Genomic DNA, 27952 nt, shown 5'->3' on the forward strand with positions numbered 1-27952 from the left:
CCAACACTGCTCACAACATGCCGTAGAAACGAAAAATACTGCAGCGCGCTTTGTAAATTTTTCAAGCGAAGTACAAGTACAAGGGAAAAGTACAAGGTCGAACATTTTAAACGTGAAAATGTTGTGAAAACTACCAAAGCATTATTTGGTCTACTCAGCTCTATTGTATACAAAGGTGAGTGTAATGCCAAAGCCACGAGGCAACTCATAAGCCTGTTGGTTGAAATCAAATAAAAAAAGTCAATAAGCAGGGTCAGAAGCAGCACGGCGAACCACGGAACATATGCCAATATTCATTAGTCTAAGTTTGAAGACTAAGGACAGCTCTTTGTATAACACATATCAGATTAAACTGTACTTCTTTGAATTAGTTGTATATAGTTTTTATAATTCTTTTAATTGTTATGCCAGATGGTCGTTATGCCAAATGGCCCTAAAATCATTATGACTATTTTTCTTTATTATGCCAAATGGTCTATATGCCAAATGGCCCCTGGCTATTCAACTCGTTATGCCAAATGGAATTATGCCATTTGGGGTAGCCCCGTAGCAGTTGGGTTTTTAATACATACGTTCTTCTACGAATTTCCCCACCAAATTTACAATTACCCAATGCTGCCGTTGTACGCATAAATGTCACATGTTACATTTCAACATTTTTGAGGTTTTGATGTCTAACGTCATAATTTGATACGTATTTTTGAAATATTTTGTCGAAACATAGGTTTTATTCTAGAAAACTCGAAAAAAATCTGAAGTCAATTTGTCACATTCGAACAAATGGACGCATACTTGTTACACCGGGATAAATGGACGCATATTTGTCACACTAAAAAAAGAGATATAACAATCACACAAAAAGACCCATAGCACTGCGTGATGTGTCCTGAGGACCATCCACAAAATATACCATGGTTTTAGGGTCACCTACAATCCACGTGGATAGTTTAGAAGAATGGCTGGTAAGTATGCAAGGTTTTCCCCTAATTTCAGAATTTATATGGACGGTTGTCCATGAAAGAAAAGGGGAGGTATTATATTGACTAGAACCTCTCCAAGAATAACGTGAAGAAGAGAATGAAACTGTGACATAATTAAAATATTCAAGGACCATAAAAATGTGATAAAGAGGAACCAACAACTTACATTGCTTCTTGGAAAACAACTAGCAGTATTTAAGGTCTTTACTTGATGTTGTTTGCGTATCCAAGTTCATAACGGCTTTTTTCAAACACAACTTTTCGCATGGAATCCATGTACGGGCGTGGCTTGCAGTGGTTTATCGCATACTCCAAAACGGTGAGCTTTGAAGAAGTCAGTTGCTTGCATATCAAGTACGTCAACATTGTTCTTTGCATTGCCAACCATAGACTTGAAGTTTTCATAACTGACGACACATTCATGGCGCATTTTGGAATCAAACGCCGCATGGAAAGAGTCAGCGGCCTTTAACGTATGTCCCGAGTCAACAATATGCGCTCGATCTGAATTTCATTACTGTTTATGAGTAGGGTAATGTGATGGAATAAATTCCAGTTCTTATTTTGGGAACAACAATTATCCAACCAAAAGATAATCGTCTTCAGGTCAGCGTACTTCATATTAACTTTGAAGAAACAGCTAAGGATTTCGTTGACTGCGACTGACTCGGACCAAATGCACGCAGACAATGGGAATGCTCCACCTAGTAGCACTTTGTCACCATCATCTTGATAAGACAGTCATGATTCCTTTGGACGTTGAAGATGTAGTGCATGTCTTTATCCCGGGAAAAGAAACTACGCCACTGCCGATAAAAACCGGTTGGTCAAAGAGAAAAGGGTCACCAGTTTCTCTTTTTAAATCGAACCCGAGGAAGTCCTTTTCCGATTCCGCGCCACTGGATTGTCTGTATTGGATATTCCATTTCAGGTTCCACTTCTACCGACAGCAAAAAATCACACCAAAGAAATACAATCGTCGCTCGCGAAATGTAAAATAAATTAACAACAACTATCTCTCAGTTCACGGTGTAACAAATATGCGTACATTTTTCGCCTGACCAGTGAATTTCGCGGCATAAGTGTCACATTCGGGGTGATAGAAAAAAACGTGGAAAAAATAGTTGTTTTTGTCAATGTTTCAGTCTGGCCCAACGAATATGAATATTCTTCTATAGTTTATTGCGTTAAAATCAATAAAAAAGCGAAATTTTGCGATAACAGAATAAATGCGTTTTGAAACTTCAAATGCGTTTTTCTCATTTTTCTCGTTTGTAACATGTGACATTTATGCGTCCGACGGCAGTAAAGGTCTTAAGCTTTGATATCGCTCTTGAGATAGCTTCGACGTTCACCTCGATATTACCGAGCGAATGATTCACTAATGGGGTGTTGTTGGCAGCGGTGGTCACAAAATCAACAGGTAGTTGTTCGTCTTCAAACACACTGACGAATTTATCTAATTGGTTGCATATACCACTTTGTCTCTTCGTCTCAGTCTCTTTGCGCTGTTCATTTACGTAGTTCCAAAAGGTGAGATATTAGTCGTCGCTGTATCTGTATGTATGGAAATGGTGATGATTGACCCGCTTGTATTCGTGGTTGTCTGACATAGTGGAATTTGAGTGGCAACGGTACTTCTGAGTGCAGCTTTCTTATGCCTTTTCAGCGACCGAAAAGCATTCGCCATTCCCGGGATCCGAGAGTCAGGTCGAACGGATTGCCTGTCACCAGGCTGAATAGCAATCCATACTTGTTTAACGGGGTTCCAAAAATCGTCCTCAACAATATTTGCTTTCAATCTGGAGTCAACTGCAACAAGAATGCTACCTCCGCTAGTTTTCTTGCTATTCGTCGTGTTGCGATCACAGCGAAAAACTTCGTAGCCGGCTCCAAAAACGTAGCTCGAAATAATTCGGGAACATTATGACATCGTAGCTCTGATGTAGGACAGCTAGTCGATATTTATCCAGGGGGCCGTTGATTCCTCCAACGTTCTGGTAGTAGATGGAGATGTCGGATTGCATGTGGTGAAGAGCGGATGAAGCACTGCACATCGGAACACTATCAGGCAGAGAAGGATTCATTGGATGAGAGTACTTGCCGACAAAAGAAGTTCAGAAGACCCCATTTCCTGACACAAGCACAGGGCCGGGACGTCTGCTGTGCTTGGTTGGGAGGATAAGGGGCTTCAGGGCTTGCAGCATTAGTTTGCCTTGGTAGCGTACTGATAACGAATGATTGAAAGTAGCCTCGGATGTAAAAAATGTTCCTGAAATGTAAAGGATTTCTGAAGGATTTTCAAAAGAAATTATAGAAGAAATCCTCGGAGAAATTCCAGAATGAATTCTCGAACTAATTTCCAAAGCAAAAACTGAAAATTTTGTCAAGGAAATTAACGAAAAAAATTCCAAACAAAATTTTTGGAGTAAAACGTATTAGACTTTCCAAAGAAATTCCAAGATTTATGAAAAAAAAAATTGGGGTGACCCTAAGAATTTCCGCCATCGGGGGTGACAATGGGTCATCGCTCTCACCGGCAGCCTGGAGGTCATAGAGCAAAATCGTTTAAAAAGGTCTCTTATATTTTACTCTTGCCCTTAGATACATTCAATCCATTCTACTACCTTTCTAAGTACTTGAAACAGTGACCAATTCTCACCCCCATTTGACCCATTGTCACCCCCGACGACGGTTCTAAGAAAATCTTTTTTTTTAGAGCAGTTTTGGCGTGTAATTTTAGGAAAAATATTTGATTTGGTGGGTCACGTGCCCCATCGTACCCCAGCTTAACTCCGCCAGTAGGTAGAAAAAACCAACTCGACGGGTTCAGGCACAGTGATTATACACTGACTTCAGTCACAATCTTAGCATCCCCAAGAAGCTGCTGATTGGTAGCCGCGTCATCGGTCATTTTTACTTTCCCCACTACTTACTACAGCCCGCGTCTAGCGACTGCTTAGATCACGGTACCTAGTGGTACCTTGGTGTTGTGTGTCCCATCTACAAAACGGGCGATAAGCTGGATTATAGCAACTACCGCGTGAATCACATTGCTGAACGCAGCCTACAATGTACTCTACTCTTAATGCTGTCGACTAGCACCAATTGCAAGAGAGTACGTAGAGCAGTACCAAACCAAGCGTTCATGGGCGAACACTCTACCACGGACCAGGTGATCGCCATACTTTAGATTTTACAGAAATTTCGCGAATACAACGTGCCTACACATCATCTATTCATCGACTTCAAAGCCACATATGATACAGCCGATCGAGACCAGAATACTGACTTCCAGATAAGCTGACACGATTGGTCAAGGCGACGGTGGATCGAATGTTGTACGCATTCACGTGTCTCTTACAAACGCGCAAAGGGTTACGGCAAGGTGGTGATCTTTCGTGCCGGCTATTCAACTAATCCTAATAAAAACATCAAAAACTGTGAAGCAAGGACTATTTCTTTCATAAAAAAAAACAACGAATTAACAAAAAAGCTTGCATGTTCTAATTGTAATTGGTATTTGTCGTCGTTGATTTAAACCTAACATATATTATTGCCTAATTTCTTACGCTTCTATCTATAATAGGTATGTGCTTCAAGCTTCTCCTATACCTTCTTACTTCATTCCTATACATTCAATTTGGAGTAGATTTCCTCTAAGTGGGTGTTTTGAATATTAGTCTTTCTTCGATAGTTAATAACCCCTAAAGACACTTGATTCAAGGGATTGCTTAAGATTTGTGTTCTACTATATCAGTTAGTTTGGTGTTGACTCATACACAAACACAGATGGTTCTATGAAAAATAATCAAGAAGCTTTCACCAGATTTGAACAAAATGTCTTCAGGGGTGAGATGCTCCGAGACGCAACAGGCTGAAGCTTTCAATCAGATTCTTTGCTCATAGTGTCACATGTGTATTAGGGGTGGTATAGTATGAGGGAGATTCTAATTGATCGGTGATGTTTAGGATAGTGTAACAAGGCAAATAACAATATAAACTGTTGTACATTTCCGTTCTACGCATAGCTGTATAAAATTAAAAATCGAGACGGTCGCTGTTGATTTCCATTTTTGAGGTCAAACGGGATGCAAAATTAGGAAAATATTGCCCTCAGTTTCTAGAGAATACATTTTTTTTGCGATTCAAAATAGTAAAGCCTAAATATCGCTATGTGGAACAGCTATGTGTAGAACGGCAGGATATTTAGTGGAGATTGTTTCACCTAATATTTGGAATAATCACCATTGCCTGATTTAAATCTCCCTAATCAGTATTTATCGGTGAACGAATAATTTCATTGAGTTCATTCATACATAAACCTAAATTAAAGGAAGGGTGTGTGAAATGTTTAGATTTGCTGCTTAACTTCTTATAAAGAAGTATGCTATGTAATAAACAACTTTTTTTTATCGAAATGCAATGCAATATGTATGACGATTTTCAATTGCTTATGCAAATATATTGTTGCATGAAGATAAAGTTCGGATTAATTACTCGTTTTGAAATATCTACATGCCTGATACATTTGTACCGATTCAATTTTGTTCACGACTTTATACGTAAGTACAGTGTTGTGCTTAATCATTATCAGACGATCATGATTGCAATTTTCATGTGAACACTTTTCACGTGAAAACAGTAGGCGAGTTGTCGCCGGCGACAACTTCTCAAATTTTGTACTCAAACGATAATAAACACAGAATTTTCATTCAATCATTAATCTTCACTAATAATAGCTAATTGTCAACAGTCCCGTTATACCTTCTATTTGCGTTATAGTTTCATGCTAGTAAGGAAAAATAGTTTAAAAGGTAACGGTAAATGCTTCAAATCAAGAAACGATTTTCAAACGATTCTTAATCGCTGGCGAGTTTTAATCACTTGATAATTTAAAAGTAAAATCGCGAGTGAGTTTGATCATTCTCGATTTTCGAAAATTTGATTTTTCCCAACCCTGCGTAAGTACCTAAGAGTGGACGACGTGGTGAAAACAAAAAGTTAAAATTGAATTTCGACAATCGCTCCACGATCATATAGTAATAAAAACAGTCAGTGTTTGGAGTTGCCTAAAATTATATCAAAAAATATTTGGCACAGGTATAAAATGGTAATAAAATGTTTAAAAAATCTAAAGAATTTGTGAATTTTAAGGGAAGATCCATTAATTACGTAACGCAAAAATCACCCATTTTCAACCCCCCCTCCCCCCTATGTCACACTTTTTGTATGAATCATCAAAACTTTTTGTATGAACTGTCACACTTCACTCAACCCCCCCTCCCCCCTCTAAGCGTTACGTAATTTATGGATGTTCCCTAAAATAAACCGTGAACGAAAGTTCCACAGAGTCACGAATTAAAACGAATCACTTTGCAACCTTCACTATCTATGAAAACTGTAGACTGTACATTACCCCGAGCGTCGCTAGTTCATTCCTCTCCGCCGTCCTCCTCTTTGGCCGTCATAAACATCTTCTGGCAGAACTGCGTCACCCGGCGGAGCACATTTTCGAACGCTTCCGGTTTGTTCTTCCACACCACACCGACGTAGTACACGGGAATACCGGCCAGGGTTAGCAGCACGCCCATGCCAACCTCGTACGGGGCTACGTAGCAAGGAACCACGATCAGGAACGCACAGATGATCACAAACAGCACAGGAACCCACAGTTGAACTCTGATTGGTCGGTTGATGTCCGGTCGGGTGTAGCGGAAGTACAGCACCGCGCTCACCGAGAGCATGATGAAGAAGGACTCAACGATGCTGCTGTAGGTGATCAGAACGTACACGTCGCTGATGAATAGGTAGAGTAGGGAGAGGAGGCACTGCAACGAAATAATTATGTCTTAAGTTCCTTAAAAAAACTAGGAGCAAAAAATACTCACAAGGAATACCAATGACGGCATCGGGGTGTACCGGTTGACGTTGATATGTGAGAGAATTTCCGGCATGTGTCCATTGCGGGCACCGACGAAGCACATCCGCGACGAGGCCATGACGTGCACGGAAAGACCACCGAAGGCCGATATTGCCACCAGAATGGGCATCACGAAAGCGCCCCAACCCATGGCTTTTTGGGCGAACGTCTGTGGATAAACAAAAAAAAACAATTTTCTATAACAAATGAGGATTTCTTAGACTTTTAATGAGTAAGTGACAACTTCCTTCACGAATTCCTCCGAAAGTTTCTTCGTGTTTCTTCCTTCGGAACTTCCTGCGGAAACTCCTTCGGAACTTCCTGCCTGAATTACTTCGGACCTTCCTGCGGGAATTCCTTCGGAACTTCCTGCGGGAATTACTTCGGACCTTCCTGCGGGAATTCCTTCGGACCTTCCTGCGGGAATTCCTTCGGACCTTCCTGCGGGAATTCCTTCGGACCTTCCTGCGGGAATTCCTTCGGAACTTCCTGCGAGAATTCCTTCGGAACTTCCTGCGGGAATTCCTTCGGAACTTTCTGCGGGAATTTCTTCGGAACTTCCTGCGGGAATTTCTTCGGAACTTCCTGCGGGAATTCCTTCAGAACTTCCTGCGGGAATTCCTTCGGAACTTCCTGCGGAAACTCCTTCGGAACTTCCTGCGGAAACTCCTTCGGAACTTCCTGCGGAAATTCCTTCGGAACTTCCTGCGGAAACTCCTTCGGAACTTCCTGCGGAAACTCCTTCGGAACTTCCTGCCTGAATTACTTCGGACCTTCCTGCGGGAATTCCTTCGGACCTTCCTGCGGGAATTTCTTCGGACCTTCCTGCGGGAATTCCTTCGGAACTTCCTGCGGGAATTCCTTCGGAACATCCTGCCTGAATTACTTCGGACCTTCCTGCGGGAATTCCTTCGGACCTTCCTGCGGGAATTCCTTCGGACCTTCCTGCGGGAATTCCTTCGGAACTTCCTGCGGGAATTCCTTCGGAACTTCCTGCGGGAATTCCTTCGGAACTTCCTGCGGGAATTCCTTCGGAACTTCCTGCGGGAATTCCTTCGGAACTTCCTGCGGGAATTCCTTCGGAACTTCCTGCGGGAATTCCTTCGGAACTTCCTGCGGGAATTCCTTTGAAACTTCCTGCGGGAATTCCTTCGGAACTTCCTGCGGGAATTCCTTCGGAACTTCCTGCGGGAGTTCCTTCGGAAGTTCCTCCAGGAATTCCTTCGGAAGTTCCTCCAGGAATTCCTTCGGAAGTTCCTCCGGGAATTCCTTAGGAAGTTCCTTCCTCCAGAAATTTCTCCGGAAGTTCCTCCAGGAATTCCTCTGGAAGTTCCTCCAGGAATTCCACCGGAAGTTCCTCCAGGAATTCCGCCGGAAGTTCCTCCAGGAATTCCACCGAAAGTTCCTCCAGGAATTCCCCCGGAAGTTACTCCAGAAGTTCCTCCGGAAGTTATTCCAGGAATTCCACCGGAAGTTCCTCCAGGAATTCCACCGGAAGTTCCTCCAGGAATTCCACCGGAAGTTCCTCCAGGAATTCCACCGGAAGTTCCTCCAGGAATTCCACCGGAAGTTCCTCCAGGATTTCCACCGGAAGTTCCTCCAGGAATTCCACCGGAAGTTCCTCCAGGAATTCCACCGGAAGTTCCTCCAGGAATTCCACCGGAAGTTTCTCCAGGAATTCCACCGGAAGTTCCTCCAGGAATTCCACCGGAAGTTCCTCCAGGAATTCCACCGGAAGTTCCTCCAGGAATTCCACCGGAAGTTCCTCCAGGAATTCCACCGGAAGTTCCTCCAGGAATTCTACCGGAAGTTCCTCCAGGAATTCCTTCGGAAGTTCCTCCAGGAATTCCTTCGGAAGTTCCTCCAGGAATTCCTTCGGAAGTTCCTCCAGGAATTCCTTCGGAAGTTCCTCCAGGAATTCCTTCGGAAGTTCCTCCAGGAATTCCTTCGGAAGTTCCTCCAGGAATTCCCTCGGAAGATCCTCCAGGAATTCCTTCGGAAGTTCCTCCGGAAGTTCCTCCAGGAATTCCACCGGAAGTTCCTCCAGGAATTCCACCGGAAGTTCCTCCAGGAATTCCACCGGAAGTTCCTCCAGGAATTCCACCGGAAGTTCCTCCAGGAATTCCACCGGAAGTTCCTCCAGGAATTCCACCGGAAGTTCCTCCAGGAATTCCACCGGAAGTTCCTCCAGAAATTCCACCGGAAGTTCCTCCAGGAATTCCTTCGGAAGTTCCTCTAGGAATTCCTCCGGAAGTTCCTCCAGGAGTTCCTCTGGAAGTTCCAACAGGAATTCTTCCGGAAGTTCCTCCAGGAGTTCCTCTGGAAGTTCCTCCAGGAATTCCTCCGGAAGTTCCTCCAGGGATTCCCCCGGAAGTTCCTACAGGAATTCCCCCGGAAGTTCCTCCAGAAATTCCCCCGGAAGTTCCTCCAGGAATTCCCCCGGAAGTTCCTCCAGGAATTCCCCCGGAAGTTCCTCCAGGAATTCCCCCGGAAGTTCCTCCAGGAATTCCCCCCGAAGTTTTCCCGGAATTCCTCCGGCAGTTCCTCCAGGAATTCCCCCGAAGTTCCTCCAGGAATTCCTCCGGAAGTTCCTCCAGGAATTCCTCCGGAAGTTCCTCCAGGAATTCCTCCGGAAGTTCCTCCAGGAATTCCTCCGGAAGTTCCTCCGGAAGTTCCTCCAGGAATTCCTCCGGAAGTTCCTCCAGGAATTCCTCCGGAAGTTCCTCCAGGAATTCCTCCGGAAGTTCCTCCAGGAATTCCTCCGGAAGTTCCTCCAGGAATTCCTCCGGAAGTTCCCCCAGGAATTCTTCCGGAAGTTCCTCCAGGAATTCCTCCGGAAGTTCCTCCAGGAATTCCTCCGGAAGTTCCTCCAGGAATTCCTCCGGAAGTTCCTCCAGGAATTCCTTCGGAAGCTCCTCCAGAAATTCCTCCGGAAGTTCCTCCAGGAATTCCTCCGGAAGTTCCTCCAGGAATTCCTCCGGAAGTTCCTCCAGGAATTCCTCCGGAAGTTTCTCCAGGAATTCCTCAGGAAGTTCCTCCAAGAATTCCTCCGAAGTTCCTCCGGAAGTTCTTCCAGGAATCCCTCCGGAAGTTCCTACAAGAATTCTTCCAGGAATTCCTTCGGAAGGTCCTACAAGAATTCCTCTGGAAGTTCCTCCAGCAATTCCTCCGGAAGTTCGCTCAAAAATTCCTGGAAAAGATCCTCCAGGAATTGTTCAGGAAGTTTCTCCAGGAATTCCTCGGGGAAGTTTCTCCAGGAAGTCCTCGAGAAAGTTTTTTCAGGAATTCCTCGCGAAGTTTTTCCAGGAATTCCTTCGGAAGTTCCTCGAGGAATTACTTCAAAATTTCCTTCAAGGAATCCTTCCGTATTCCTTCCAGGAATTTCTCCGCAAGTTCCTCCAGGAATTGCTTAGGAAGTTCCTCCAGGAATCGCTTAGGAAATTCCTCCAGGAATTGCTCAGGAAGTTCCTCCAGGATTTGATCAGGAAGTTCCTCCAGTAATTCCTCAGAAAGTTCCTCCAGGAATTCCTCCGGAAGTTCTTTCAGGAATTGGATTTCTTCCGGAGGTTCCTTCAGGAATTTACCGGAGGTTCCGCCAAGAATTCCTCCGGAAGTTCCTCGAGAAATTCTTTCGGAAGTTTCTCCAATAATTCTTCCAGAAGTTCCTTCGGAAGTTTCTCCAGGAATTTCTCCGGAAGTTGCTCCAGGATTTCCTTCGTAAGTTGCTTCTGGAATACCTCCGGAAGTTGCTCCAGGAATTCCTCCGGAAGTTTCTCCAGAAATCCTCTAGATATTTCGCCAGATGTTCCCCCAGGAACTGTCGTGGCGTGAAAAAATCATTGGCGGCGCACAAGTTCAGTTCCATATTTAGTGTGTGAAGTGAGATGTTCGAAATAAGAACGCGGAGATTCGAAGGGAAAATATAGTATTGAGAACTGAGAAGAAGTGAATAAATGAAAAGTGAAAAGTGAGTGGTAAGAAGTGGGATTTGATAGGTGAGAGTGAGAGGTGAGAAGTAAGTAGCGAGAAATAAATAAGAAGCAAGAGATAAGAAGTGAGAGATGATAATTGGGAAGTGAGAAGTGATAAGAAGCGAGATTTGGGTAATGACAAGCGAGTGGTGAGCGGAAAGACAGTAGAAAAAAATTAAAAAATGAAGAAGAAAACAAAATTAATGCAGAAGAAAGAAGATTAAAAGGAAGAAGTAAGAAAAAAAGGCAAAGGAAAAAAGAGAAGAAAAAAAGAAGACAGAAAGATAAAAGGAAGAAGAAAAAAGAAAGTATAAATATGAAAAATTCGAAAAATAAAGAAAATGGTAACATCTCAATTGGGTAGCGAGATTTGGGTAGTGACAAGTGAGCAGGAAAAATGAAGAAACAAGAAAAAAGAAGAAAAGACCAAAAAACAATGAAAAAGGAAGACGAAAAAAGAGAGAAAAAATTAAAGATGAATATATAATGAAGAAGAAAAAAGGAAGAAGAAAGGCAAAGAAAAAAAGAAGAGAAAAAAAGAAAGAGAAAAAGGAAAAAGAAATGAGAAATACGAAAAATTAAAAAAAATAATAATACCTCGTTTACAGAATAAAAAATAATAGGAAAAAAGGAAAGAAAGAAGAAACAGGAATAAATTAAATGACTCGTTCGGCTAAGTAGCTGAATCGGCTAAATGGATTGAAGAAGGGGTGGATGATGTGCAAAATAAGGTGATGATTTCGAATGAACTTTGCAGCTCATTCATGTAAATCCCACCGCTAACTTGCGGAGTTTTTAGCCTTTCCAAAACGATGACTGAACTGAACACTTATCTGAAACGTGATGCACCCTAGACCATCGATAACGGCCAATAACAGTTGAGTCATCCGAAAACGTGGCATCAGTTTCCCCTTATAATATTTCATAAGGTATTAAATATTAAACAAGTTGTCAGGAAACGAATGTTATCAAAGTCTGGGTGTTGGCAAATATTGAAAAGAATTGCAACTTGATTCAGATAGTGTCATTACTGCCAGGTATTGTTGTAAATGGACCTTATTCATTGATATGAGTGGCCATCGACGTTTACCCATCAGTAAACAGTAATCCAATGCCATACCATATTGATCTAATCAACCTGTATCTGGTTAGTGATTGAACATGGTGCCAGTATCGATTACAACACAATAGGGACCCAAAAGCGTGATCGCACGTCGACATTTATTGCAGTTCAATAAATCCAATTTAATTTGCAAGCAATCTGTCTTACTCTTATTATGATGACGGTGACCTAGTGTAGCACGAATAGTCGATCAGATAATAGAGCACATGTTATGATAACAATAAAGATAACAGCTATCAAGGACTTGCAATGCAGACATCTCCAGATTTTGGCAGTTTCAACTCCTTTATGGCGCTTATCCACACCGCGCGGTAAGTACATTTAACGCTAAATCGACTACTATTACAGAAGCAGTAGAACTTACCACGGCGATGGCATCCGATGCGAGGATTTGCTGCGGCGACAAAACGGCAATGTAAGCCATATTTGCCAGCACGTAGATGCCGGTGACCAAAGGCAATGAAATGTAGATCGCTCGGGGAAGGTTTTTGTATGGCTCGCGCAGTTCCTCCGTCATGAAGTTGAGATAGTTCCTGGTTAAAAAGAAAAAAAAAACAACAATGAAATATTTTATCGGAAGTTTTGGACATTACCAATCTTACCATCCAGCGTACGAGAAGATACCGGAATAGAATGCCACCGCCAGCTTACCGGGATCGGTTTCGGTGTTCTCGAACGCGTTTTCAAAGTTTTCCGTTCCACCGAATGACATCCACACCAGACCGACAACGATGACCAGCACCAGAGCGCCGACTTTGGTGAACATGAACACATTTTGCATCTTGGTCGTCAGCCGAACGTCGTACGCGTTGATGTACGTGAGCAGACATATCGTCACGGCGGCAAACAACTGCAGCCCAATCGTGGGAACTGAACACCCAGCGGCAAACAGCGGCTGGAACACGTAGCTAGCGAATGTGAGTCCCATGATGGCGTTCGTAGCCGGTCTGCAAGCGATCGATATTTAGGAATCATGTTGGCGCACATAATGAAAACTGTCACAACATTTAATTATTTCAACTATTCTAACGGATAATTATGATTTAATGGCACTCGTCCATGCGATCAAATCGACTTACACAAAAATCACCGTCGCATCCCAAAGGTACAGGAACGCAGGCAGGGGACCATACGCCTCATAAATATAGGCATAATCCCCGCCGGACTTCGGTATCGCCGTTCCAAGCTCTGCATAGCACAGCGCTCCAATCATCGACAGCAGTCCGCACGTCACCCATATTACAAGTGAAGTCCCCACAGCGCCAACCTCCTGCAGCACCCCTTTCGGCGAAATGAAAATTCCCGACCCGAAGATAATACCTAAAATTATGGCCACTCCCTCCAGCAGGCCCAGCTCCTTCTTCATCTTGACCCGTTCTTCTCCCCCGGCACCTTCGACCGGACCGGATCCACTGGTGGGAGCATTTTCGATCGACGGTAAACTCTCGCTGCCCGGACTGACCAGCACATCCTCCGTCGGGGAGTGCAGCTCGATGGCCGGTCCCCGTTGCTTCAACACCATTCTCAAGTCGCTATTCTACTGAACAACTATTTCCAGCTTCTATCGTCGCTCGGGTGAAACTGGATTGGCGGTTGCGCGTCGCACTACTCGTTCGGCTGGATTCCCGCGCATCGAGCTTCTGAGCACAGAACAAGCGTATGCAGCAGTATTAGCAGATCGAAGCGGCACGATCACCACCTGTTGAGTGTGGGAGCCAGTAGTTGAACCTTGTTGTGGGATGGATCTGCAAGTCAAAGAAAACAAGAGAAAAAAGTGGCAATGAGAGAACTGTGTAGAAAAAAGTTATTCGCAATAATGCGTTCGCTATGCAAGTCGGACCCCTACCAGTACGAGCGACCGTAAGCCGGCATGAACCAGTCCCCGCTAATTGTGAAGGGTTTGAGTTGATGAAGGTCAAGTGAGGAACGGGAGAGTAGGGTAAAACGACCTATTATGGAGGGGTTAAGCACCGTGTCAAAACAAAATTGATTTCAAAAATTCTACAAAAATTACCTGTTGGTCGATTTCCACATTGTAGTCGTTGAATAGGATGCTCTTTAACTATAGTTTCGTAAATATTACGTCAATTGTGCTGAACTCATGTTGTGTTGTTTTTATCACAATAAAAACAAACTATCGCAATAATAGGACGCAGTTGCCTATCGTTGCGATATTTTTTGAAGGTCAGTCCTATTGTTGTGGTATTGCATGTAATTCTTATGGAGAGCGATACCGCAACAATAGGTCCTTAGCACTACCGCAATAATAGGCTCAAAGGATTCAAATTTTTAACGAAAAATGTTGATTTTTCATCATTTTGAACGAAATTTTGTCAAACAAAAGCTGTTATAGTCGTTAATCCGAAGAGTTTTAGCGTACCCACAATTGTTTTTAATACTATTATATCCAGAATGGACTACTTTAACACTACCGCAACATTAGGACATACCACAACGATAGGACGTTTTACCCTACGGCTGGTAATAGGAGACGGTCAATTGTATATCTTCGGATCCAAATAAATAATAATGATTATCAACGGCTGTCATGTTGTTAAAGGCATTATTGTACTTTAACAAAAAATAGAGTTAGATTTTGCATAGGGTTGGAATGCCTTCCTAATCGATAATGATAACTTCGTTGAATTCAGAAATGAACAATTGAAAAATGAAATAAATTGACATGGGACAATTAGGCGTAGAATAGGGACATATGACTTATGGAATGTATGTATGGCGTGTTGTAGTTGTTAATGAAGGAATAATTGAAGTGACGCAGAGTTCTCGACCTGGGGAGCCGAGTGAGTAATACATACATAATTTTATTAGGAGCCGTTCATATACCACGTGGAAAGGTTTTGTGCAGTTTAAGATATCTTCCTACCCCAACGGTAGCAGAAAACAACAATCATTATGTACAAGCTCTTGTTCAAACCACACGTTAATGAATAAATTGTTGAATTACATGTCGTATTTTACCCGTAACACGAGAAAGTTAAAGAAATCTTCTTATAACATTCGTCGAAATTTTCGAAAATGGCGCGCGGAATTGATTAAGGGAAAGTTTCAACCTAAACCATTTTTGATGGGGATGTTTGAGCTAAAACACATTTCTCACACGCACTGCTATGACCGCAGGTGGAAACCAGGCGGCCTTCCGGAAAATCCATGGTGGTCATGGAAAAAATGGTCATTTTGTGAAGTTCGTCCTAGAGCAGCGCAATTTTTTCTAAACCATTTGTGATGGTGATTTTAGAGATATTCCACAGTTCTTATTCTGCTATAACCGTAAGTGGCCATCAGACGGCCTTCCTTATAATCCGGAACGTCCGTCAAAATGGTAATTTTGAAAAGTTTATCCTAGAGCAGCGCAATTTTTTGCAAACCATTTTTGACGGCGATATTCGAGTTAATACACAGTTCTTACTCTGCTATGACCGCAGTGGCCACCAGGCGGCCTTCCGGAAAATCCGGAACATCCGTAAAAATGGTAATTTTGTGAAGTTCGCCCTAGAGCAGCGCCATTTTTCTAAACCATTTCTGACGGTGATTTTGGATGAAATTCTCAGTCATTACTCCGCTATGACCGCAGATGACCACCAGATGGCCTTCGGGATAATCCGGAACGACCGTAGAAATGATGAATTTGGAAAAATTTTCCTAGAGCAGCGCATTTTTTTCTAAACTTTTTCTGACGGTCTTGGAGATATTTCAAAGTCTTAATCAGCTAAGACTGCACGTGTCCACCAGGCGGCCTTCCGAATAATTTGGAAAACCCATAAAATGGACATTTTGGATGGTTCGTCCTAGATGGTGGTGATGGTGGTCTTAGTGTTAATTCACAGTTCATACTTTGCAACGGCCACAGGTGGCTATCAGACGGCATTTCCGCAAATCTGGAACGTCCGTGAATGGTCGTTTTGTACAGTTTTGTCCTAGACCAACGATTTTCTTCTAAACCATTTCTGATAATGACCAGGAAGTTAATCAATGCTCTTTACCATCAAATATTGTATAGAGTTGTCTACCTTCGCCAAAGGTATACTAATAGCCCAAAAATATATGTACTACGCAAACAAATGAATAATGAATTCTATCATAATAATACCTAAATAGTAGTCATTGATGATAATAACCACATTAGAAATTCGAGATATATTGGTCTTATTTGGCCAAAAAGAAGCTATTTCAGCTAAAAAACTTGGTTGGGATGTGATAGGAACGCAAAATACGGAATTCTAAATGGGTGTTACGTTAGTAAATTTTGTCAGTAATTCATATGAATAGTAACGTGTACAAGCTTAACATCTAAAACCCAAAAAGAATTTTGAGCGTGTACAACAAGTAAAAAACAAAACAAAAACACCACATGGGCACATCGAAAACAACATAGCGGAAAACAGCTGTCATCGGAAGCTCAGCGAAAAGCGGAAACATTGCATCCGGTGAACACACACACCTTATCCGCAAACAGTGAGTCGGCAGGCAAAAGTTGTTCGGTCTAGCCACACTCCGAAGTGACCGAAGTTGAAGATTTCACCTGCACGAGAAACGGCGCAGGGAAATTCATCGTCGTCGTGCGGATAACGGGACGACAGGTGCCAACATTTGCTTGAGCGCCGAAACACGGAGTCCGGGAGAGCTTTAATTGGCGAGAATTTGGAACTGCAGCGGCCAGCACGCTCATTCACTTGGTTTTGCGCCAAAGATTGCTCGCTAATCATTCCGTGACCACGCGCGTTGTCTCGCCATAACATAGAGGTTGAGCGTTCAGAGGTGTACGGACGATTCTCCGGTGGTTCTCTACTCGGCGCGCACGAGTCGCTAGCGTGATTCCGTAAAACGTTGATAGGCTGATCAGCTCACGTCTGGCACCACACCAACAGGCAGCTTTGGCACTACACCACAGGTAGCACCGAGAAGAAAAGCCTTCGGAAAGAAGGCTTTTCTTTTCTACTTGATTTTGATTTCCAGTTCCCGGTGCAATCGAGGGGAGCGGTATCCCTACCACGATCCCGATACGCGACTGGGACGACAACATCGGGACTGTTCCAAGGGAGCGCTTCGCAGATTACCAGAGGTGCGTGCATTGATACCCAGTGGGGGCTGCTGTTGGGGAGACACGTGGATCAGACGAGTAACGGGCACGGCTGTCGACACAACATCCAAGGGTGCTGATTGCATCGCTCGAGTATCGTCGTGAGGCAGGTAGGCTCGAGCGCACTCGGAAACCGATGGCTGTCTTCTGGTCAGCGTACGTTGGACGTGAGTACCCTGTGCATGGGCCGAAGGCCACGAAGAAGAATTACAAGAGTAGCAGCGGAAAGAAAAAAGAAGAATGCATGCAGGTGATGAAGAATAGGAGAGTAGGGAGCAAGATAGTACCTGGGCAGTGATGTTACGATTCGAAAATAAAACATGCTTGTACACGTAATCAATTTTGTGGCGTTTATTGTTGCTTAGCCGGCCGACCAATGTCCATTCAGTTCCCGACAGAGGTCGTTTCACAACACTGGCGCCCAACGTGGGGCGCCAGTGTAACACCAGTAATATAAAGTCTGTGTTTGGGAATCTATCTATTTATAATTTTAATTGCCTATCTTTAGGCCCAAACACAGAACATGCAGGAATGGAACATACACAATTCCATTCAGACATTTGTCACTTACAGGTAAGTTAAAATAAACCGTAACATGGGTGTAAGAAATAAGTTTTTCCTGCATTTCCAATACTAACAGTTACTGTTAGACTAGTCAAGTTGAAGGTACAGGATTGAAATGGAAACGCTACGGGAATCCATTTCCTGTTCTACCGATTACTGTAACATGAGAAGTATACAAAAAGATACAAAGTAGGCGAATGAAATGGGCCTGAGATCGAACCCAAGGTATCCTGTGTATGAGGCAGAAACGGTAGTTATATGACACACTTTTCTGAAGACATTGGTTTTCAAATCCAAAATAACTGTAAATGACGGCACTCTTAAATATCCTGTGACATCTAACAAAACTGGTTGATCCATATATCACCACCCAGTGGATGTAATCCAAACTAAACAGTTGTTCAGAATAATGGTTTTCATCCTCGAGCAGCTGTGAAGAAAACGGCCACTCTCTAATATCACAGATCCGGGGTTATATAATCAAACTGGTGGTCTCACATGTACTATCACTACTCTACGGATGAATTTTAAACTTCACAATATTTCAACATATTCGTTTCCAATCCCCGAACAACTTTGTAGAAAACGGCAATTTTCTAAATCCCCTAGTGTAACATTCGTAAAATGTTCCAACCAAAAAGGACTCTATTTTGGTGTCAGTATTGCGAACAAAAATTATAAATAAATATCGCTGAAAGTAAATGTAAATATCACGCAAGAACTTAAATTTGATTATATACATTCTCTAATTAATTTGCGCAATAAAGTACACCCTAATAAAAATAAAAAAAAGGAAGTAATAGATTGCAACGAGATATTCGAAATTGCATATAGCTAGGTTCCACTGCTCGACTATATTACACCATCACAAATATCCAGCCGCTCGGAGCACGAGAGTATTTGTAACGGACAAAATCACGTGCCCTACCTTCATACCGTACACCGAATGCTGTGGGCGGAATGGAATGGAAAAACCAGATCACAAGCCATCCAAAACTGGTACCTATGGTCTATATAAGCACCCCACCGTCAATTTTCAACTCTCTTAATTCCTGGGCAACACAGTTGGAAACAACCAGTTTTATAATCTAAAGTGATCGGAAAAAAATTTGCAAGTTCGTTATTCTGTTCTAGTGAACATACCACTCCCAAAATCCAGAATTGGATAAATCCGTATTCTTGTCCGTGAGACATTGAAGTGCTTTGGTGGCCACTTGGTGGCGGCTGGTCCTCCTTAATGCCAACGTGAGGCCAGCGAGTGAAGCGAGAGGTCGCCATCCAGGTCGAACGTTGAAAACGACACGTGGTGCAAGTGAGTGAACGGCAAAGGCAAGGTGCAAGAACCGCGTAGTTCGGAAAATTCCCCTGAAGTGCAAGATTAGTGCCGATCGAGTGTTTCCTCTCCCAGATGAACCTATTCGGTCGTCCGTAACCATACGACCCCCCCTAAAGCGTCGTTAGCACTACGACAGCCCTCCACGTTCCACGATCGGAACGGACCCCGACCCGTTAAGGGTGAAGCGCTCCAGATACCCGGATCGAGAAACCGCCGTCGGCATCCAGAAGCGACACGTGACGACGAGAACACCAGCAGCAGTTAGTCGAGAAGTGAGTGGATTTAATAGTTTTTTTTCAATAAATTGTGGAAATTTAAAGTAAACTCTCAACAAAATTAGCTAGTTTTTTCAATATATTTCCTTCTACTTGGGTGTTAAAATTATATATTTTGCTATCAGTTCTTTGCGTGCACCGAAAGAAAGTTTTTCAGGTTGTGAAAAAGCAAATATAGTATATTAACAATATAGTCCACTTCGTAAATCCCCATATATAAGGCAAGAGACAGCACATTAACGCCATCTTACGTTACAAAAGGCAACTAACGCCTAAAAACGATAGCCAAGGGGTGCGTTAATTGCGAAAATTATACTAATTTAACAATTTTTGAAAATTTGAATTACATTTTTTTAAATTTTATTTTTAAACTCAGATATCAAAATGGGGTCATGGGATGATTTCTAGCATATTATTTTGAAATGTTATGTTGCATATTGAATTATACGTTCAAGCACCCTCGGAATGTCTCTTCACTACTTTGCTTACCTTTTGTGACACCGCGGCGCTACTGCATTGTCTCTTCAAATCAGTCAGAGTGGACTATATTGGTAATAGAGTATATTTGGAAAAAGGCAACATGTGAGTTTTCTTCAGCACATTGTGCCGACCCTGAGTAATTGAAGAGGTGAGCTGGCTCGGGACGTAAGGACGTCCATGCCACAGACGCATGGGCGTCATTGGTAGTAACACTAGATCCCAAGATATCGAAGAACTGATATCTCATATGCAGTAGCACCTCCTTGCGGATGAATTTTTTTCAACATATTGGTTTCCAGTCCTCGAACAATTTTGTTGAAGACGGCAATTTTATAAATATCACAGATCCCGAAATATCGAACTAAACTGTTCTCTCATATACACTAGCGTCGCCTTATGGCTTAATTCTGAACTTAACAGTTTCTCAACATATTGGTTTCCAATGCTCAAACAACTTTATAGAAGATAGCAAATTTCCAAAACTAATAGATCTCGAAATATCGAACCAAACTGATCTCTCATATACAGTAGCGCCACCTTGCGGATGAGCTTGAGCTTGATTGACTGCTCGCAGTTGCTACTCCATTATGACCAGATCAGCTGTTCTTGCACAAGGAACCCACAGATGTTTGCTTGGGACTAGCACACATCTTCAATGTACAAGTACTGGTGATCTCATTTGTTAGGTCATACTGGCGCCTGCCACGTCAGAATGTAAGTCTATGTAGGGAACGGGGAGGAAATGATGACGCAGTCACTCGCCCACTGCAAGCCGAATATACCTCTGCACTTGCCACGAGAGTTCATGCGGAATTTGTTGGAATTTTTCGGTTAGGTACGAGAGGCAGAGGTCCGTCTTGGTTAACGAGCTGCCAATGTGGATAGATAGGAGAACGCAACGGATGGAATTTCTAATTGGATGTAGGAAACGAGCTCTATAGTTCATTTCCAATTCTAGCAGATTACTGTTAGGATTCTCAAGTTGAAGGTATAGGAAAAGTAATGGAGACGGTATGGAAGTCCATTTCCAATTCTAGCGATTGCTAGAACATATAATGGAACGGACCTGGGATTGAACCCACGACCTCCTGCGTATGAGGCAGAAGCAGTAGCCATATGACTACCAAGCCCGCTCTACAGTAGCGCCACCTTGCGGATGATTTCTAAACTAATTAGCTTCTCAACTAATTGATTTCCAATCCTCGAACAACTTTGTAGAAGACGGCAACTTTCTAAATCCCACAGATCCCGAGATATCGAAGAACTGATCTCTCATATACAGTAACGCCTCCTTGCGGATGAATTATAAATTATTCATTTTTCCAACATATTGGTTCTCTGTACTCGAACAACGTTGTAGAAAACGGCAAATTACTAAATCCCACATCCAGATCCCGAGATATCGAACTAAACTGATCTCTCATATATACTAGCGTCGCCTTACGGCTCAAATCTGAACTGAACATATTCTCAACATATGAGTTTCCAATGCTTGAACAACTTTATAGAAAATGGCAATTTTCCAAGACTAATAGATCCTGAGACAGGGTTTGTAGAAATCGCTCTCAATAGATAACGAACAACGATAAAAGAGAGGCAAAAACTGTTCCGAATCATAACAGGCCATGATAACAAATTTATCAAACTTGTATACAAGTTTCGTGTTGGTTACTGCAATAGAGGTAATAAACTATAGAGGAAGATTGTCGCTGTCGTCACTGGCGAAACATCTTTTGCTGGCGAAGATAGGGCACTAAATGTCAACGAAGAAAAAATCAGAACGTTTTGACAGATAGGTACCCAACATGTTTGGGAACGATAACAAAGGGAACCGCAGCGACAATCGTCCTCTATAGTTTATTACCTCTATTGTTACTGCACAGCTGTGTAGAACAAGTTAAAATGTATCATCAGAGCCAGTGCTCCCCACATTTGGAACTTTCTAAAAGAAATGTATCATGGGGTATAACATCCCGAATCAGTTCTCTATCATGACAGCTTGAGAAAAAAGTTTCTCGCGGTATGCTACTTATCGTATACGTATACAGAGATGATAAGTGAGAGACTTGCTCTTTTTCTTTAGGATTCAATCCCTGTCCTGAGTGAGTGATTCTCCAGTAAGCAGAGCAGCCGGCCGGTCATTGAAATTTAGTTTTGCTTTGTGCGGAAAGCAAAACGATCTCCCGGTCACCGAAATATAGCTCTGCATTGTGCGGGTGAGTAAATTAATCAGAAAGTGAATATTTATTTCTTGTCCAGTCGTGTTTCTCCAATAAGCAGAGCAATCGGCCGGTCGTCGAAATTTTGTTTTACTTTGTGCGGAAAGTAAAACGATCGGCTGATCACCGAAATTTTGTTCTGCATTGTGCGGGCGAGTAAGTCAATCAGAAAGTGAAAATTTATTTCTTGTCCAGTCGTGTTTCTCCAATAAGCAGAGCGATCGGCCGGTCATCGAAATTTTGTTTTGCTTTGTGCGGAAAGCAAAACGATCGGCCGATCACCGAAATTTTGTTCTACATTGTGCGGGCGAGTAAGTTAATCAGAAAGTGAAAATTAACTTCGCATCCAGTTGTGTAGTGCGGTCGGTCGTTCGTTCGATTGTTTTTTTTTGTTTTAAATCAAACTACACGCTATACACGGCAGACCGTTTACCAAAACGAACCCTGCCACACTCCCTGCCCCATATATCCAACATCCCAGTGATTTCTCGTGGAAGTGCAGATGACTCGTCGGCTTCTATCAAAGCGAGTATCACGTCAACAATTTCCTACCTCTTCCTCAATTGACCTGCATTCGGACACGGCCGGCGCTGATATTGCTTATTTTTGGGTGACCAGTTCTTACACATTGAGGATGATGTTAGTCCCAAACTTCATCTGTTGGTTCTCTGTGTAATTACAGCTGACCTGGCAATAACGGAGTAGCAACCGTGGGCGGTCAATCATGCTCATGCTCATGCTCAGGATTCAATCCCTGTCCTGAGATATCTAACCAAATTGATCTCTCATATACAGTAGCGCCACATTGCGGATGAATTTCAAACTAATTAGCTTCTCAACATATTGGATTCCAATCCTCGAACAACTTTGTAGAAGACGGCAACTTTCTAATTCCCACAGATCCCGAGATATCTAACCCAACTAATAACTCATATACACTAGCGCCGCCTTACGGCTGAATTCTGAACTTAACAATTTCTCAACATATTGGTTTCCAATCCTTGAACAACTTTGTAGAAGACGGAAATTTCCTAAATCCCATAGATCTCGAGATATCGAACCAAACTGGTATTTTCATGTACACTAGCGCCGCTCAGTGGGAGAATTCTAAATCATTTTTTTGACTCATAAGGCCGCATGGGATTATAGATGGATTTAGAGTTTTTTTTCAGAGTTTTTATAAGAAACGTTGCGCCATTTATTGTGAAGATGGACTATTTTCACCGGTTTTCCGTTGGTTCCTGATCTTCCGTAGGACCAGCAGAAGATCCATTGGACTTATGAAATGTCCTCAATGGGAGAATATATCCCCATTATTATTTTCCCGAAAAAATCAGGTTGATATCATTTAATTGGCTTCATTATAATGGATTTTAGGACTGTTGTACTTTTTACAACACGCGAGTTCTCGTGTTATGAAAGTTGAAGCGAGTTGCGGAAAGTTAATGAGCATGAGAACAACATTCATATGACTCCTAACGATTTCTTGGAAAAGTTGGAGATCTCAGCTGATGAACTGTCGACCTACATTGAATTATCATGAAGACCACAGGTTTCGAGATCATCTAGAGCTTCGAACTCACAACACCCGAGCACCCTTCCAATCAGTCTTTAACTATTTCAGCCACTTGCCATTGTGCCGAAAGTCAGCGAATCTAAGTGGCTGGGTGTACCAGTTGTGGCCATAGCACCAGTTGTCGCACTAGTGCTTTAAATGGCAAATGACCAATCAAATCACCGCAAACCAAGTTTATATCGATAAAGCATATTCATATGACACGATAACCTCTTTGATTTCCTCCAAAACAAGCAAAGCATAATTGTAAAAATTGATTTTGCTTAATTTTCAACTTCCTTTGCACCAGTTGTCGCACTAGTGGTCCCAATTCGGCCAGTCCCATAAGAAAACAATGGGATTTGCCAAATAAGGAACTAAAATTAAGAATAGTGCCACAACTGGTGCATGCGTTCCTATTATGGATTAATCAATTTTGAGGATAATAAATTTTATTGTGGTTTTCACATCTGTTCTATGGAGCAGAAAGTAAAACCTTTTGATTGATATATAAAGTCCACCCACATGCCTTTTACTTATTTAAAAAAATAGTTGTTCTTATGTATGGCGACAATTGGTACACCGACCCTAGCTATCTCCGAATTGGCAATCCTACACTTTTTCTCGCGAGATTTTCCTGCTGTTGTCATCCCGATTTAAAGTTGAATTTAGAATAAGGAAGTGGATTTTTTTCTATTAAAAATATTTTAGATGCATTTTAAATTTATTTTTCTTGGTGGTAAGCCTGATGAAATGAAGGCCCGAACCGTGTTTTCTACCTTTGAAATCGCGAGGTATTTGTTTGAACAGTTTCATCTCAAAGTCCAGGAAAGCAGGTAGACCATCGCTCAAGGCCGACAAAGATAACAGTTTATCATAATATGTCCGGTACTTTTTTGCGTATCTAATAAAGTTATTTGTTATTGCTTGTCAAGATTAGGCGTAACGTCTACGTTGGATGGAAAAAGGGGGTGTGATAATTGTGTGATTTTCTTTCATCGTACAATATTTAAGATACCAACTCAAATTTTCCTAATATTAATTGTTATCTTTCCAGATAGGTACCAATGATTAATTGTTAGCTTTTTTTCAACACTGATATAGCTGTTAGAATCGTGATTTTATATCTGAACTGGGCGCGGAAGACTTCAATTCAATCATCAACTATGTTTAACTTGCACTACGATGTCGGATCTTCATTAATATTATGATGGACACAATCGCCAAGTTGTGAATCTTTCCGGATGGCCGCTGGGTGTAACTAATGAAAGGAGCAAACAATCCATGTCTGCCGTACTATCTTGCTTCTCTATGCCACCTCGTAATCCAACTATGTACCATCAGAAAAGCATGGCGCTCCAAAGGAAAAGACCTCACCCATAATTTTGTAGATGGACAGCCGATAAAGCCTAGAGCGAGCGGCTCCAAGACAGCTGCACTAAAATTTATTCACATCCTTGATTGCAGAATGGCTACATATAAGAGCAAAAACGAACAACAACACAGCACAAAAAGTCAACTGGAATGGATTCCCATGTCATGTATTTACGTGAAATATGGGAATGCGCAACTGGTGGAGGTTGTTCCTAAAATAAGCAGAGATGACGAGTTGAATCCTACCGGTAGCATCACAAGCTGAAAGAAGACGCTTGATTGGAGATGTGTAGTAATCATCTAAATTACACTAACTTGTTCCATCGTTTGATTTTTTTATGAAAAGATGCATCGTTCTTTTTAACTTATGTTTAGATTTCCGAAGCAATGCAAAACACATTTTTGCTAGTTTTGATTTCATTATTTGCTCCAATTAGGAATTTGAGGCCTTCATGCGTAGTGCTGGGTTCGATTTCCGGGGAGACATCGTTGAAAGTTATTCCAAGTCGAAAAAGGAAAAAAAATCGATTTCGATTCTCTGGCTTCTAGTACCTTGAGGTAGTAATATGATTTAGGTTTTTAAAATATGGGGCAGATAAACTTTTGCAAAATCTGTTAGATATGCAAGTCATGAAACTAGTTTAAGGATATCTTTTGTTTATTTAATAGTCAAAAGGATGAAAATGCTTCTGTTGAGTCATAGTCCGGAGGGAAAATCAATGAGTCACTATCATATCACATTTCTTTACTTTCAATAAGTCAACATGTCTCAAATTTGCTCTTCGTTATTTTATTATCTATTTATCTTTGGAAATTTGTCTAAGAAGGTTATAATTTTCGAGCCGGAACCAATTAGCTGCAAATGGTGCTAATGAACCAAATTGCTCTATCAACATGGGAAGGTAATTGGAACTGCGCAACTATGATTCGATTTTACAAGTATATTGCGGATCATTTATTTACGTGACCCACAACAATTATCACTCAACTGCTAACGATGTATAAGGTGGCATTTATTTGTCCTACATTCTGTAATACCAGTAGCAAACATTAGCCAACTAGAAAACAGGGTTACTGCTCTTGAACTTCAACTCATTGCTCATATGTTCATCCCATAAAAACAAACCAATAAAAAATAATATAATTTGTTTCTGATTTTTGTATGGCTTTTTTCAATGGTGATCTCGCATGGTGACAAAAAGAAACCGCGAGATTGGTGCTGCATTGTATTTTTTAACGATGAGACGAATATAAAGTTCCCCTAAAAATATCCGGTAATGAATTTTATTTGTTTACTCTTTATTTACTTTACTTCAGAACTTCACTAGTTTAATATGTTTTGGTTTTCTCGTACAAGGAAGTTGTTCCATGAGGCTATAACTTGATTGATTTGATCGCATAGGTCCCACTATAACAAAAATGCGAATGAAATTCGCTACAACCACGATCACTATCAGTCGTCCGTTCCAATGCGGTGGTGACCCAAATACATGAAATATTTGGTGTCTTCATAGTTACGTGATCTTAGTTATCATATACAAATTCGGAAAGATATAAAGATAAAAAGGCATTCAGTTGTACACTTGTTGTGGTGACGATGCTGATCTCGTGAGCGCCGAAAAAAAATCGTTTACTGATGATCATCCGTTTTCTGCGTCGCATTAATATTCAAAAACAATCAGCTGACCGAGCGCGGATGCATTCACAAAAGAAACCGATCTGTGCCAGCCTTTAGTATTTTTTTGTGTTGGTAGCGAAATTTTGTCAAGAACGAACTCGTTTTGATGACTTAATTACTGTCTTGAACTTTGGTGTCAATCGTTCCAAATTGATAATTGTTGGTGTGTTTTGTGGATTCTCTTTACATGGGTGAGACCACAACACTAATCTACAGAACAGCAGTCGTCATTCGTTGACTCGTCAGCCTCTTCTGCCTTCTGTCGGTATGTATGTGTGCTGTTGATAATGGTTAACTCACTCATTTGCGTACGAGATCCTTGATAGCTTAAAATTTGAATTTCGACTGATATTGAATTAATGAGTGAGCTAAAATTTAGCACAGTTGAGAATAGTGTGGGAATCTATTTGAATGAAAACTTGATTAATAGAGCTGAAAGTTTCTAGGAATCAATCGACTTCCCTGTGCAGCACTCAATGAATTGTGAATTGTCACGACACCCAGCCCAGCCGAATTATAAGTGCGCTTTCGAGATATAGCTCGTAGGTTAATACACCCGTACTGATGGTTGAACTGAAAGCAAACATTCTTTCGACCAATATATTGTGATAAACCAAGTGAAAATTATTCTGAAATTTGTGTTTGGTCATGCCAATGCTAGTTGCCAATAGTTAAATTAATTTGAAATGATAATTTAGTTTTATTTATTTTGTATTACCTAAATCTTGAATTTATTATGAACTAGTTTACGTTACCACGCCACATTATACTCAGCATTCCCCATTTGCGCAAAAATAAAAAATGCCAATAAAACAAATTTAAAATTATAATTTTCAAAATCCAGAAGAGGATGGGGTGGTTTTATAAGCAGAGACACTGATTCGAAATCTGTGGAACGCGCGAATAATCTTCTTCCAGAAAAAAAATTAAATCAAGTTTTCGTTCCCGGATTAAAATGATAGTTGAGGAGAAGGGTCTGCCCCTTTCCACAAAATGTTAACATTAGGTGCCAACCTGGTGCCAACTACATACTCTTCATATTTTAAAATTTCCACTCTTCCTTTCCAAAACACTTTTATTGGGTGAACAGTGAATCAGAATTCTGGAAGATTTTGCGGCTGCTCGACGGCGTCTTCTAGAGGCCTTCGAACTCAGGAACGTACATACATATAGTTGACAAATCTGTCATCGCTTTTCGTTAATTTTCTCCTAGTTCATCTAAATATCTATCTTTAAAAAGGGCTCTGTTTTATGGAACTTAGCTAATTTTCTTCAGCCCTTGAGATATAGTGAATTCTAATTTACTGCATACCCAAACAGTTGATTAAAAAGTATAAGATTGCTAATGTCGTTCCTGTTCGCGTGACTAACATCTA

General features: G+C 41.7%; 1 protein-coding gene across 1 annotated transcript in view; it reads right to left on the minus strand.

Moving 5' to 3' along the window:
• Positions 1–4464: 4464 nt before the first annotated feature.
• The window catches only part of LOC134205818 (Y+L amino acid transporter 2), a 45243-nt gene continuing 21755 nt past the window's right edge, over positions 4465–27952 (minus strand). The window contains exons 2-6 of the mRNA XM_062681427.1: positions 13077–13742; positions 12600–12944; positions 12362–12530; positions 6872–7072; positions 4465–6811 (exon numbers count right to left, since the gene is read on the minus strand). Coding sequence (XP_062537411.1) covers positions 6416–6811; positions 6872–7072; positions 12362–12530; positions 12600–12944; positions 13077–13519 — 1554 coding nt within the window. The 5' untranslated portion in view covers positions 13520–13742 and the 3' untranslated portion in view covers positions 4465–6415. The remainder of the gene's footprint in view (positions 6812–6871; positions 7073–12361; positions 12531–12599; positions 12945–13076; positions 13743–27952) is intronic.

The sequence above is a fragment of the Armigeres subalbatus genome, chromosome 1 (assembly GCF_024139115.2).
Source record: "Armigeres subalbatus isolate Guangzhou_Male chromosome 1, GZ_Asu_2, whole genome shotgun sequence".
Lineage (NCBI taxonomy): Eukaryota > Metazoa > Arthropoda > Insecta > Diptera > Culicidae > Armigeres > Armigeres subalbatus.